Source organism: Microcaecilia unicolor, chromosome 3 (assembly GCF_901765095.1).
Source record: "Microcaecilia unicolor chromosome 3, aMicUni1.1, whole genome shotgun sequence".
Taxonomy (NCBI): domain Eukaryota; kingdom Metazoa; phylum Chordata; class Amphibia; order Gymnophiona; family Siphonopidae; genus Microcaecilia; species Microcaecilia unicolor.
Window position 1 is genome coordinate 193,368,079 of NC_044033.1, and position 14,817 is coordinate 193,382,895.

Below are 14,817 nucleotides of genomic sequence, written 5' to 3' on the forward strand. Positions count from 1 at the left end.
CTGATGATCGCATTAGCGCCTTAATGCAATCATCTGGCAAGGACATGAGCAGGAGAAAACAGACCGTGGGAGCAAGCACGCAGGAAGCGGCTTGCCGACACCAGGCCAGGCCCAGTAAGGGGGCAGGCGGTGCGAGTGAGGTGAGGTGGGGGGACGGGACGGCTTGCGGCGGTCCAGTTCCACCCCGGGCCCAGCTAAGTCTCTTGGCTGTCCTGTGGTTCAGTACGAATCCTTCTAATACTCCTCACTCTATTGCCATGGAAGATGGAAACACAGACAGTGGAAAAAAAAGTCCCTTGAATCTTCTCCGTCTATGGAAACTCAGATAAATAATGTAGTATGGAAGCCTTACTTTAAAATCAAACAACTCTGTCTGCTTTGCTCTTACTTTCTGCGAGAACATTTCAGGGCTATTGTTCAACTGCCTATTTTATCGATTCGCGATTACAGTAACTCTTTATACTCGGAAGTAGCAGCGAAGTACGTTACTAAGCTTAAACCGATTCAGAATTCGGCAGCGAGATTAACCTTTCGCAGATCTAAGTATGACCGTGTTTCCCCTTTGCTTAATAGATTACATTGGCTGCTTATTCAGGCAAGGATTTGTTTTAAAGGGTTCTGCCTGTTTTATTTTTATTTGGTGCCTGGTCTTAAATAATTCTTTTACGTCTCGGTCATGTCAATACTTTAGAATTTCCATCTGTTAAGTATGTTAGATTAAAATCTGTTTTCTAGTTGTTTGTCTCTGGAATAATCTTCCTGTCCAGATTTGTCATTTGAAGGATTATTTAATTTTTTTTGAAGATGCTAAAGACGTATTTCTTTTCTCGTCATCATTGCTAGTACCGCTTTTGCAGTCTTTCTTTTTCTTACGATATTTGACTATTTACAAAATTCCTGATGAACGTTCAGTTATCTTGTTAAATTTGTTACATCACCTTGAATCTCGTTAGGGGAGAGTTGGCGGGTTATAAATACCTCATAACAGAACATACACCAACTGCACCACATCTCCTGTGACAAAGGAGTGAAAAAAAGAGCCCAGGAACCTGGAGAGCTGGCCGATATCACATTCCCCCTCCCCAGAGCTCAAGAGGAGACAGTCATTACCATTTTCCTCTCCTGTTTAACCTCCTGTGAGTATTTCACAAGCTCCACGCAGATTGTAACCATCAGGGTCTCAGCAACCACCTCCCTCTGTCCAGCAAAGTCACCCAGCTCCTTAACCAGCTGCTGGAACGCCTGATACTGAGAATACCTGGTGGGTGGTCAACCGGGGCGACAGAGAAGGCAAAGGTTAGAGAGAAAGACCACAAAATCAGTAACCACAGATCACTGACCTACCTTCCTATTCTCAAAATGTCTCATTACGCTCCTCCACCAACCCCCAAAACACTCTCTTCCCTCCTACAACCACCACTGTTCCCACATCTGTCTTCTCACTCGCACCACTACCACCACCTCTCATGTTCCTGCTCCACACCTTCACCCTGCCCTCCATCCCTCCACCCCCCATCCCCTCTACCCCCACAAAGGCTCCAGCCTCCCATCCTTCAGTCTCCACCCCCTCTAACCCCTCCTCCACACAGCCACCAGCCCCCCACCCTCCGTCCCACCTCCACACAGCCAGCCCCACACCCTCCACACCGCCTCCATCCCCTCTAACCCCACCGCTACATAGCCTCCAGCCCCCACTGTCCACACTGCCTCCATCCTCTAACCCCACCTCACACTGCCTCCATCCTTCCACCCTCCCTTCATCCCCTCCACCCCCACCTTCCACACCACCTCCATCCCCTCTAACTCCACCTGAACACCGCCACATCCCTCCTTTCATCCCCTCCACCCCCACCCTCCACATCGCCTCCATCTCTTCTAACCCCACCTCCACATAGCCTCCCCTTCCACCCTCCCTCCATCCCTCTAAACCCCACTTCCACACAGCCTCCAGCTCCCCACACTCCACACTGCCTCCCTCTCTCCACCCTGCGTTCATCCCCTCCACCCCCACACAGCCTCCAGCCAGGGCCGCCGAGAGGGGTGGACAGGGGGGACAAAAGTCCCCAGGCCGGGGCCTCCGGAGGGGGCCCGGCGCCACCGCAGTCAGGCCCGCCTGCCGTCGCTCCCGAACTAACTAACCTTAAACGCCTCCTTCCTTTCCTTTCACCACCTTCGCGGCAAGCAGCAGTAGGGCAGGCCACTCCTTCCTTCCGTGTCCCGCCCTCGCTTGATGTAACGTCCGCAAGGGCGGAGCACGGAAGGAAGGAGAGGTCTGCCCTGCTGCTGCTTGCCGCGAAGGTTGTGAAAGGAAAGGAAGGAGGCGTTTAAGGTTAGTTCAGGGCCCGGTAGCGGGTAGGGGGGGTGGCGACCTCGGGTGGGGGGGGGGCCCGGCGGCGACGATGACCTTGGGTGGGGTGGGTGGGGGGGCCCGGGGGCGGCCTTGTCCCGGGCCCGGCTCTGGCTCTCAGTGGCCCTGCCTCCAGCCCCCCACTTCCCACACCACCTCCATCCCCTCTAACCCCACCTGCACACCATCCCATCTCTCCCTTCATCCCCTCCACCCTCCACACTGCCTCCATCCCTTCTAACCCCACCTCCACACAGCCTCCATCCTTCCACCATCCCTTCATCCCCTCCGCCCCCACACAGCCTCCAGTCCCCCAACATCCTCACTGCCTCCATCCCTCTAATACCCTCCTTTCCAGATCCAACACTCCATTCTTCCAAACGCCTCTCAAGAGACAGAAATCTCAGGCACCTCAATAACAATTGGGGGGGGGGGGGGCATAGGATGAAATATCAGGTTTCTTACTTGAATTCTGGGTCATCTCTGTTATTCCTTTTTGGAAGATATTTCTTCACTAAATTCCTGTGAATGACAAGAGGAAAAAGTGTAAATACAGAATTTTCAAAACTGTTTCGGAAAATTAAAAAAACAGACTCTCAGATGGTACTGGACAAAATCACAAATTCATTCCATACCTGAATGATCTATTTACATTTTTTTAACCTGTAAAACTGAGTAAATCAGGTATTCAACGTGGATCTACCCCACTGCCCCATGCAGCTACCACCCTAATACACAGGTCACATGAATACAGCACAGACAACTGAAAAACTGATATATACCACAGCCTCGTGCAGTTACCACACTGATAAAGAGCACAAACAGCTGAAGACTGGAAACACACAACAGCCCTTTGCAGCTACCACATTAATACACAGCACAAACAGCTGAAGACAGCTACCACACTAAACACAGCACAAACAGCTGAAGACAGCTACCACACTAAACACAGCACAAACAGCTGAAGAATGGAAATATACAACAGCCCCGTGCAGCTGCCACACTGATACTCAGGCCACATGAATATAGCACAGACAGATAAAAACTTAATCTACACCACAGCCCCATGCAACTACCACACTGATACATAGAGCATATGAATACAGCACAGACATCTGAAGAATGGAAATACACAACAGCCCCGTGCAGCTATCACGCTGATACACAGAGCATATGAATACAGCACAGACAACTGAAGAATGGAAATATACAACAGTACCATGCAGCTATCACGCTGATACACAGACAGAGCACAGACAGATGAAAAGTAGATTTTCAACAAAGCCCAGGCAAGAGCTGGTTTTAGATGTAGGGAAGGAAAAGAGTCTAGGTTAATCCCAAAGAGTGTGAACTTTGGGTACAAAGAAGGAGGAAAGCAAATCAGTTCCAAAGGGAGAGGTTGTTTTAAGATCTGGGAGAGGTGGGGGGGGGGGGACTATGGGCATTAAAAAAAAATGAGATACAGTTAAAAGGGACAGTAAATGGTTCAGAGCTAGAAACACCCATGAGACGTGCGAGTTGGCTGAAACTGTACGACTGGGACAGACCAATCCAGCCCAGTATCCTGCTTCCAACAGTGGCCAACCCAGGTCACAAGTACCTGACAAGGACGGGCCAGGAAGAGCAGGACTAGCGTCATCTTACCTCAGTTGCTTGGCGTAACACTGCTCGATCTCTGTTCGGTCCCTCACAAACTTCACATACTTATCCAACAGCTCTAACCCCCACTGGGTGTGTCGCTCAATGGTATCAAATTGGTCCTGAGAAGAAAGCAGAGGATGGTACTGGAGCTCCCCAACCAAGTTTCATCCATTTTACAGACCTCTTCTGTATTATATCAGTGCCCTGAAACCTCTTATATACAGAAACAGCCATCTCTTGTCCTTTCAGTGCTGGGTCATAGTGATACAGTATATTCCAGTAACACCACGTGAAACCTCTCACACACAGAAAGAGTTGTCTCTTATACTTACAGTGCTGTAATAGTGATACAGGCAGTGGCCTAGCAAGGGCGGGGGGGGTGCTCCGCTGGTGAGTCCCTACCAGCTCCGTCCCCCCCCCCCCCCCCCCCGACACAGTCCCCACCTGCCTACCAGCTCCATTCACCCGGCACTGTGCAGCGTGGCGCCTCGCATCTGCAGCGCTGCTGTAAAAGAAGAAAATTGCCTTGTCGTCGGCCCTTCCCGCACTGTGTCCCGCCCTCGAGGAAATAGGAAGTTACATCAGAGGGCAGGACACAGTGCGGGAAGGGCCGACGACGAGGCGATTTTCTTCTTTTACAGCAGCGCTGCAGATGCGAGGCGCCACGCTGCACAGTGCCGGGTGAATGGAGCTGGTAGGCAGGTGGGGACTGTGTCGGGGGGTGCGCCGACGCCAGAGGGGGGTGCTGTGTTGCCCTGCACCCGGGAGGGGGTGCGCAGCGGCGATCCGCCCCGGGTGTCAGCCAACCACGGAACGCCACTGGATACAGGACACAGAGCAGCAGCGCCCCAGTATTTCCCACTAACACCACATGAAGAATCTGCAGACTGCAGTCTCGTCTCCCTCTGCACCAGTTCAGGTTTTGTTGTGAGGTTTAGAACTTTCTGCACATATAGACAGGTTTATACACATCGAGCTCTCACGTGCGAGAATAAAGCTAGAAAATGCCCTAGTTACATAGACAGACTAGTCCAGTTTTTAAGGGTATCCACAACGAATATGAATCGAATCCATTTGTTTTATGTGGTGACATTTTCACGTTATTTTATATTTGCACTATAGAATCAGCGCTCAACAAGCTTTTTATAAAATAGGTACGTTTGACATCTCAAATGATCGCGTTGCACGTGGCGACGCTCGAGTTGTTTTTTTTTTTTTTTATAAAACACGTACGTTTGATATTTCTCAAATGATCCTATTGTATGTGGTAACACTCAACGAGCTTTTATAAAATAGTTGCTTAGCTTTGACAGAAATGGACCTAAATGTCTGTTTAGAAACCTGCTGAGCGGTAAATGTGGGGGTGAGATACCTAAATCAATCAAGTAAATGTAAATAAGTGAGAGGTACTCAATATTAGTAGCAAATACACTTGTTAGTCTTCAGAGGAAAAAGCCTCGAGAAACTCCTTGACATATAGAAAGGTCAATAAGGAGTTGGACTTCCTCATCATCAAGTTGCCACGTTTCGCCCTCAGGCTGCGTCAGGGGGCATATCAGTCCAGTTGGAAGTAGCAGAAAAGTGGAACTAGATTTTTGGAATAACTGTTCTCATCTCACTACTAGTGTATATGATATACTGATATACACTTTTGATAGTTTGTACCCCTGACGCAGCCTGAGGGCGAAACGTGGCCACATCGGGTATTATTCTAAATAAATGCATTTAATTCCACTGCTTTGTTGTTTTTTTATCTACTATTTTGTAAGCAGTTGTGTGCCTTTTTGTGTTTTTGGCTTCCTCATCATCCGTGTGGGATGTTTCTTTATAGTTCTTTGACAAACTTCTAAACTTAGTCAATCAATGATTAGATAGACTTAGCTCAATATTAATCGATCTCTGTGTTTCCTTGTTGACTTTGACTGTCTGGAGAACGCTTCTCATTCAGCTCTTAACACATCAGTACTCGCTGGCATTGTAAGCATTATTTTTCTTGTATTTGATGAGAAACAGATGGTGAAGGGAAGGACGGAGTCTCTGGGGCCTCCCTCATCATCCACAGTTTAGGGCGAGTAACCAAATCGAAGAAAACAAGAACAGATAAAGGTCAGTCCCGTCTAGCAATGCTGGGGCCCAGAAAAAAAACAAACAGGTTGAACCACCATTCTATGTTACCCTCCTCAATTAAACCCCTGGGGCCGCAGCAAGACAAAACTCAGTCCAGTAAACCCACTGTCACACACAGAGGACCTATGAGTATTAACCATCTTCTGTCCTACAACCCCCTCAATAAAACCCCTACAGCCATGGCAGAGTAAACCTCACCCAGTGAACCCACTGTCACACACAGAGGACCAAGGGGTGGTCTCCATCTTCTGTCCTACAGCCTCACACAATGACACCAAGACAGTGAACCACAAACTGTTGTGCGTTTTACCAAAATCCTAAGTGGATTCTTTTACTTAAGAAGTTTGGCCCTGCTATCCCCTGATGGTGATGTTTTATATATGCAGATAGCTGGCTTTCATGTCTGCTGACTGGCGACTTATCGATAGCACTGGAACAGTATAATCGGTGAGTTCAATACTGATAATGGTTTAGTGGTAAATCCAATCAATACTATCAGTTTAGGGCAAGGATCAGAACCTCAACATTTACTCTGTCCTGTCAAGGATGGGTCCTAATGACTTCATGTGGGTAGATTCGGCTGAATTGTTGGGGGATGTTATTGGCTCAGATGGAATTGGCTGTAATCAGATCATGTCTGCAAAAATGATATTTTGAAATGGAAGGTGATTAATACATGAAAAATGTATCTTGATTTGAAGTTAATGAGGGTGACGCAAGCCTTACTTATGAGCTCACTGGATTACTGCAACGTACTCTATGTAGAGTCTTCCATTCAAATTCATCTGAAAAGATCAGATGATTCAGGGTATCACTTCAGGCTATCGTTGGGGGGGCAAACACTGAGGTAGTTCTCATGTTCCCTGGCAAAATTCCACTGATTTCTATCAAAGAGGGTTAACTTTAAAACCTCAAGCCATCAATTGAAACAAGCAGCAAGCAAATACAGTAGTTTCTGTCCATGAATAAGATCCACAATCGTGTTTCTAAGATAAATTTTTGCTCACTGCAGGGTAATTTGCTAGAAGTTTCTGTTTTTAGTTCTGTTATATGAAAACAAAGAGCTTTCAGGGCAAGCGGTCGATTTAAATAAACGTCCCAAGGAGCAGAGAGATTTCGACCTTACTTTCTGTAGGCTAGAGTCAGCACTGAATGAGCTTTGTATAAAATACGTTAGATGTATTTATTCCCCGATTTGTTGTATATTTAAAAATTGTTGGGTCTGATAGGTTGTGCTGTAGCCTAGTGGTTAGTGCTGTGGACTTTGATCCTAGGAAACTGAGTTCGATTCCCACTGCAGCTCCTTGTGACTCTGGGCCAGTCACTTAACCCTCCATTGCCCCAGGTACAAAATAAATACCTGTATATATGTAAACCGCTTTGAATGTAGTTGCAAAAACCTCAGAAAGGTGATGTATCAAGTCCCATTTCTCTTCCCTTTATGTTTTTTTGTATTTTTAGTCTTAATCAATAAGATGGAAAAATGTAAATAAGTTATTGTCTGTTTGTCTTTTCTGACTTTTTACTCTTATTTTCTCTATAAAGCACTTTGGAGGACTTTGGTCTTGAAAGCGGTATAAACACTTAGAGATATAGGCTTGGGGGGGGGGGGTGGAGGGAGGTATTTGGAGACAGTATTCAATCTTCCTCAGGAATAGCCTAGTGGTTAGTGCAGTGGATTTTGATCCTGGGAAACTGGGTTCCATTCCCACTGCAGCTCCTTGTGACCTCTATATATTATGTAAACCGCTTTGAATGTAGTTGCAAAAGCAGAGAAAGACAGTGTATCAAGTCCCATTAACAAGATTCCAGGCACAATCTCAAAGAACAGCAACATTCCATGTAGGATCCCAAAGAATAGCAAGATTCCAGAATCCCAAAAAGGAAGAAGTGGAGGAGTAGCCTAGGGGTTAGTGCAGCGGACTCTGATCCTGGGGAACTGGGTTAAATTCCCACTGCAGCTCCTTGTGACTCTGGACAAGTCACTTAACCCTCCATTGCCCCAGGTACAAATAAGTACCTGTATATACTATGTAAACCGCTTTGAATGTAGATGTAGTGTATCAAGTCCCATTTCCCTATTTGAGATTCTGTTGCTACTATTTGAGATTCTAAATGGAACGTTGCTACTATTTAAGATCCTAAATGGAACATTGCTATATATGAGATTCTATTGCTACTATTTGAGATTCTAAATGGAACATTGCTACTATATGAGATTCTACATGGAATGTTGCTAGTGGAGGAGTAGCCTAGTGGTTAGTGCAGTGGATTTTGAGCCTGGGAAACTGGGTTCCATTCCCACTGCAGCTCCTTGTGACTCTGGTCAAGTCATTTAACCCTCTATTGCCCCAGGTACAAATAAGTACCTGTATATACTATATAAACGACTTTGAATGTAGTTGCAAAAGCAGAGAAAGACAGTGTATCAAGTCTCATTAACAAGATTCCAGGCACAATCTCAAAGAACAGCAACATTCCATGTAGAATCCCAAAGAGGAAGGAGTGGAGGAGTAGCCTAGGGGTTAATGCAGCAGACTTTGATCCTGGGAACTGCGGCTCCTTGTGACTCTGGGCAGGTCACTTAACCCTCCATTGCCCCTGGTACAAATAAGTACTACTACTACTACTACTTAACATTTCTAGAGCGCTACTAGGGTTACGCAATGCTGTACAGTTTAACAAAGAAGGACAGTCCCTGCTCGAAGGAGCTTACAATCTAAAGGACAAAATGTCAAGTTGGGGCAGTCAAGATTTCCTGAATAGAGGTGTAGTGGTTAGGTGCCGAAGGCGACATTGAAGAGGTGGGCTTTGAGCAAGGATTTGAAGATGGGCAGGGAGGGGGCCTGGCGTATGGGCTCAGGGAGTTTATTACAAACATGGGGTGAGGCGAGGCAGAAAGGGCAGAGCCTGGAGTTGGCGGTGGTGGTGAAGGGTACTGAGAGGAGGGATTTGTCTTGAGAGCGGAGGTTACAGGTAGGAACGTAAGGAGAGATGAGGGTAGAGAGGTAAGGAGGGGCTGCAGATTGAGTGCATTTGTAGGTTAGTAGGAGAAGCTTGAACTGTATGCGGTACCTGATCAGAAGCCAGTGAAGTGACTTGAGGAGAGGGGTGATATGAGTATATCGGTCCAGGCGGAAGATAAGACGTGCAGCCGAGTTCTGAACAGACTGAAGGGGGGATAGATGGCTACGTGGGAGGCCAGTGAGGAGTAGGTTGCAGTAGTCAAGGCGAGAGGTAATGAGAGAGTGGATGAGAGTTCGGGTGGTGTGCTCAGAGAGGAAAGGGCGAATTTTGCTAATGTTATAGAGGAAGAAGTGACAGGTCTTGGCTATCTGCTTGATATGCGCAGAGAAGGAGAGGGAGGAGTCGAAGATGGCTCCGAAGTTGCAGGCAGATGAGACGGGGACGATGAGGGTGTTATCAACTGAGATAGAGAGTGGAGGGAGAGGGGAAGTGGGTTTGGGTGGGAAGATAATAAGCTCGGTCTTGGCCATGTTCAGTTTCAGGTGGCGGTTGGACATCCAGGCAGCAATGTCGGATAAGCAAGCCGATACCTTGGCCTGGGTTTCGGCAGTGATGTCTGGTGTGGAGAGATAAAGCTGTATAAACTATGTAAGCCGCTTTGAATATAGTTGCACAAAAAAGCAAAAACAGAAAGACAGTATATCAAGTCCCATTCCCTTTCATGAAAGGCTGAAGAGAAGCTGTTTTCATTGCTCTGAAGGAAAATGGTCCAGGTTGCTTTCCTCTGTGCAAAGTGCAGATCCTCAGGAATATCAGTCATGTTTTAGAAATTCTAACGTGTTTCCCTGTGGTCCTCACATTTCTTTAATAACGAGTAGCTGAGACTCAAGTTCTGCCTGGCAGGGTCAGGATTACCCCCAAGATTCAGAGATCATAAAATCACTGTGCGTGTCTTGTTTGGCGTGAGACACCGTGGCCACACTTTTTATGGGTGGGCCACAGGGCCACATGTGTTATTTCTCATCTATACTGTGGATGCCATGTTTGAACCTTTGAAAGAGGGTTAAAAAGAGAGGAATAAACACTGGTGATATGAAGCTGTAACTCTTCCACCCATGGGAACTGATTCTGTGGGATTTAATAGTCTGAGAACAGCGAGAGGAGGTGGAATCCATGGACAAGGGGCATTCCTCCCCCTCAAATTGGCTAAATGTAGTTAAGTAGAGGATATCCATGACCACACTCAGAGGGCGGTCTCAGAAGTGTTCATGGACAAGGGGGGGGGGGGGTCAAGGAGGGACTTGATTTTCTACTTCTCTGGGACACGCAGGTGGGGAGTGGCAACCAAATTCATTTCTTTTCCATTTTTGTGAAACTGGAAAATAAAAACAAACTTTCTTTTAAGGAACAGAAAAAACTACCCCCATCCTAGAGCACTTGAACCCTCTGAATGGATCACCGGGGGGGGGGGGTGGGGTTAGCATTTATATTCAGAAATTTCAGCTTAAACTTACTAAAGGGGGAGCACTAACTTCCCCAGCTAATTCCATTTCCTCCTGATGCTCACTCCATAGCTGATTTCTTTGAAACCCAGCCTGCTTTCGGCGGTTCCTGCCCCTCCCCGCAAGTTCTGCAGGAATAACACAGGAACCCTGTCTGGAGTGGGTACTCTTTGTGCAGCCTCACCTTCCTCACATTATGTCGTTTTTAAACATGATTTAGAATGCAAGAAGGTTGGGCTATTCGAGCTCCCCCCCCCCGCCCGCCAGCAGCAGGCCACTTAGGTAGCTGGCATCAGGCAATCATGCTTGTGGTGACAAACTACTGCCATGCAATGCATCACACATGTGCTAACATGTCCGAGAGCTGGGTATCCTCACATCAGCATGGGCACAGCCTGCATGTTGCTGCCAGTTGCTGGGCGATAGCTGGAGAAACCAATGATCAGGGTAGATCCGAGCTAGGACCCCTCTGGGCACATTGTGGGTGAACAGAGCCTGGGTTGCCCCTCCATCTGGTGCTGCACTCCATGCCTGGAAGGGTTAACACCCTCTTTAGCTGAGCTTCACTGAAGAATGTGCAGAATGCAGCAGACCTGGTTCTGCCAGTCTGAGTGGCACCAGCTGGGAGAGAAGCCCCAGCCCGTCCCTGCACCCCGAGAAGCCTCCTCCAGGAACCCCCCCCCCCCCAATTTACTCCCTCTGTGCCTCCAACACGGTGCCCGTAATCCTGAATTATATAAAATGGTTCCCAGCGTGTTTTCCTCTTCTCTCTCTACACTTCCACTCACTATTACAGTTTCTTTTCAGAAGGCAATGCATGGAGACCAAGTTCATGTCCAAATGGAGCAGAGCCAAGACTAGAACCCCAGTCAAAAGCAGAGCATCTTGCTCATGTCAGTCCTTGTGTGGGAAATGCTGCCTACAGCCTGCACAGGGCCCCTAAACTTGGGCTGCTGCACTGGCACAGCCCTCCCTTTCCCGGTATTAAAATCAGCAGTCAGTCCTCTGCTGGAGGCAGCTGTGTTTAAATCCTGCAACATATCATAAACAGAAAAAAGGGCCAGGCCTGTAGCCCACCGCCTGCGCACCAGGACCTAGCCCAGGATTGCCTCTTCTAAGAAAATGAAAATTAGTCAGCAGAGTTTCAGATTCCCGTCTCATGTCATGGGACTGCCAATAACTTTCAATGCCATCAAAGGGAAAGTGGCATCCAGACATTAACTGCTACTGCTGATCCCAGAAACAGCCCGAGCTGTGTAGAAGGGCGAATCAGGAATTTCTGGTCTTTTTAGAAGATCCAGGAATGGGGGGAGGAGGGGGGGGGGGGCCCTGACATCTCTTTATTCCACTTCCTGCCTCTGTTTAATTCTGCCCTTTGGTGGCAGGAAGTACGGGCCCAGCTACAGAAGGAAACCCTGGGCGTCCCAAATGAAGGATACAAATAAGTCCAAACTGAGTGCCCCAGTACGAAAATACTGACACAAAATGGAAAATGGTTGTGGTCACGGTATGTAGAGCACAGTACAGCCGCATACAAGAACAAAACAAATCCACATCTGTCCATGTGCATGCAGAGCCAAACACCCAACTGCATGCATGTAGACAGTACACGCAAATCCCCATGCAAGTAATCAAAATGGCTCTTTCCAAAAGAGATCTTTAGCTGTGGGGGGAGTGATGGGTAAAGCTGAAATAAACAGAGGATCCTTAGCTGTGGGGGGGGGGGGGGGGGGGAATGAAAGGTAAAGCCCAGGCTAAGTACAGAGGATCCTTAGCTGGGGGGGGGGGGGGTGTGAAAGGTAAAGCCCAGGATAAGTACAGAGGATCCTTAGATGTGGGGTGGGGGGAAGTGAAAGGTAAAGCCCAGGCTAAGTACAGAGGATCCTTAGTTGTGGGGGGAGTGACAGGTAAAGCCCAGGATAAGTACAGCGGATCCTTAGCTGTGGGGGGGGGGGGGGGGAGTGAAAGGTAAAGCCCAGGCTAAGTACAGAGGATCCTTAGCTGTGGGGGGGGGGGGGGAGTGAAAGGTAAAGCCCAGGATAAGCACAGAAGATCTCAGGGGTGGGCTGAGCATTCAGGCAACTGGGCAGTGCCCGAGGGCCCAGAAGCTCTGTCATGTTGCCCACCACCGCACACTATAGCCCCCATGGGGCCCTGGTGGTCTAGTGGCCACTACTGCTAGTCTCCCTTGGTAGCCATTTTGTAAACAGCGCCACGCCGGGCTGAGTAGAGGCAGTGGGTGGGCAGGAAAGAGGGGATTTACTTCCTGCCCCCGAAGAAGCCACAGCCACTAGACCAACAGGACCCTTCGAGGTAGGGGGGAACAACAGCAACACGATGGGAGGGGGCAGCACAGCGGGGATGGGGCACTGGTGGGCGGCAGCAGCAGTATGGCAAGGGAGGAAGCAACAGCATGGCAGGGAAGGCCCAGAATACTCTCAGTCCGTCCCTGTAGAATCCTTAGCTGTGGAGGGAAGTAAGAAACACAGAGGATCCTTAGATGTGGAGGGAGTGATGGGTAAAGTCTGGGATAAGCACAAAGGATCCTTAACTGCTCCCATCCCACCCTTTCTCTTCTCACACTGTTGGGGTTGTGGGGTCTGTCTCTTTCCTGTCTTGTGGGCACAGTTCAGGTGCTAGAGTCTATCACTTTTGGTTTCTCTCCTGACAGCTATAGGGGAGGGTTTCAGACTTCTTGTACCACTTGCCTGCACCAACTACCACACAAACCTCCAAGCAATGATTTCAGAATTTTAAGTTACAGTTTTCTGCCTGCAATGCTTAGAGTTCCAATCAAATCTATGCTGGCAAACTAAACTGCATTTTTCAGTAGAAAACTCCCCCAGTTCTCATCCCTCACTAATCTTCCTTCTCAAAGGAGCCAGCTTGAGTGCCTCCAATACAAAACAAACCCTTGACTGTATCCAGGGAGAAGTGATTTCCACTGGGTTAAGAACCCCCAATAATTTTGAAAAGTGGGCTCCTATGTTCCTGCTTATAAGACAGACGGTCAGTAATGCAGAAGAGGTGACCCATCTCTCCTGGCTTAAGGAGAACATTTACAGAACCAGAAATGTCATGTGTCCTGCTGGGCAAGGCACTACACTGCTCCTCCCACCTCGAGGCACCCAGCAGTGACCGGGTTTTAAAACCACAATTTCTGCACCCTCCATGCTCCCCAGTGACAAGGGCAGTCCAGCTTCCCTCCTGCCTGTCCCTGAATAAAGAAACTTATCTCTCTTTAATGAGAACACAATTAAACCCCTCCTGTCCTCGTCAGATATTTACAGCCAGTCCTGGTACTGGTGCAGCAGGGGCCCCTATGTGTGCAGATAACTGAAGTGACAGCTGATCCCCCCCAAAACTCAGCAGCACAAGACTAACATCAGCCTGGATGCGGTAAAGGCACCTTTGCAACTCCCCGTGCAAGAGATTAACAACGATCAACCGAGCAGGCATCAATCCCAGTCCTTCTGCTCTCTTTTCCCACTAGTCACTAAATACATCATTTTAGCAACATACGTAACATTGTCATGACGATAGATCCTACGAAATCGCTTTGCCACCCCCTCCCCGGGTCCCAAACTGCACCCCATCAGCAGACAGTCTACAATGCCTACCTCCTCCTCTCCACCCCCCACCCCCAGGACACTGCACAGAAACCGCCCTCCAAGGGTCCCAACCAGCGCCCCCTCCCAGGCTCCCCGAGTCCCCCCAGCGGCTCCCCCACGCTCCCGGACACCATCGCACCCCCCTGGAATCCCGCGTAGCTTCCCCACTCCCGGCACAGACTCACCCACAGCTCGGAACCCCAGTCCATGGCGGCGGTCAAGACGCAGAACGAAGCGGAGGCGTGAGCGGACAGACGGCCGGGAAGGCAAAGGAATGTGCCCGGGAGAGTGAGGACACGCCCACGGGCTACGAGCCCCGCCCCCACAGAGCAAGAAAACGCCCAGGGTGCCAAAAGCCACGTCCAGCTACACGGGAAGACACGCCTATGGGCTACAAGCCTCTCCCCTCAAAGCAATATAACACGCCCACGGGATCAAGAGCCTCGCCCCGCAGGACGAAAGAACACGCCTATAGAGGGGACACACCTCCGGGGCACAAACTACGCCCAGCTACCGAAAGGACACGATGACAGGCATATAAGCCACGCCCCCCCATAAGACACGCCCACTGGGTCATGACCTACGCCCCGCGTCAGTAGGACACGCCTCCGGGCCACTAGCT

General features: G+C 48.9%; 1 protein-coding gene across 2 annotated transcripts in view; it reads right to left on the bottom strand.

Annotated features, from left to right (window-relative positions):
- Positions 1–14,528, bottom strand: part of TRIP10 (thyroid hormone receptor interactor 10) — a 35,970-nt gene extending 21,442 nt beyond the window's left edge. Inside the window, exons 1-4 of one of the 2 annotated variants that reach the window (XM_030196873.1) lie at positions 14,381–14,528; positions 3,992–4,107; positions 2,813–2,869; positions 1,111–1,258 (exon numbers count right to left, since the gene is read on the bottom strand). In XM_030196873.1, the coding sequence (XP_030052733.1) occupies positions 1,111–1,258; positions 2,813–2,869; positions 3,992–4,107; positions 14,381–14,404 (345 nt within the window). In that variant the 5' untranslated portion in view covers positions 14,405–14,528. The remainder of the gene's footprint in view (positions 1–1,110; positions 1,259–2,812; positions 2,870–3,991; positions 4,108–14,380) is intronic. The other variant, XM_030196874.1, reaches the window with a different exon arrangement.
- Positions 14,529–14,817: the final 289 nt, after the last annotated feature.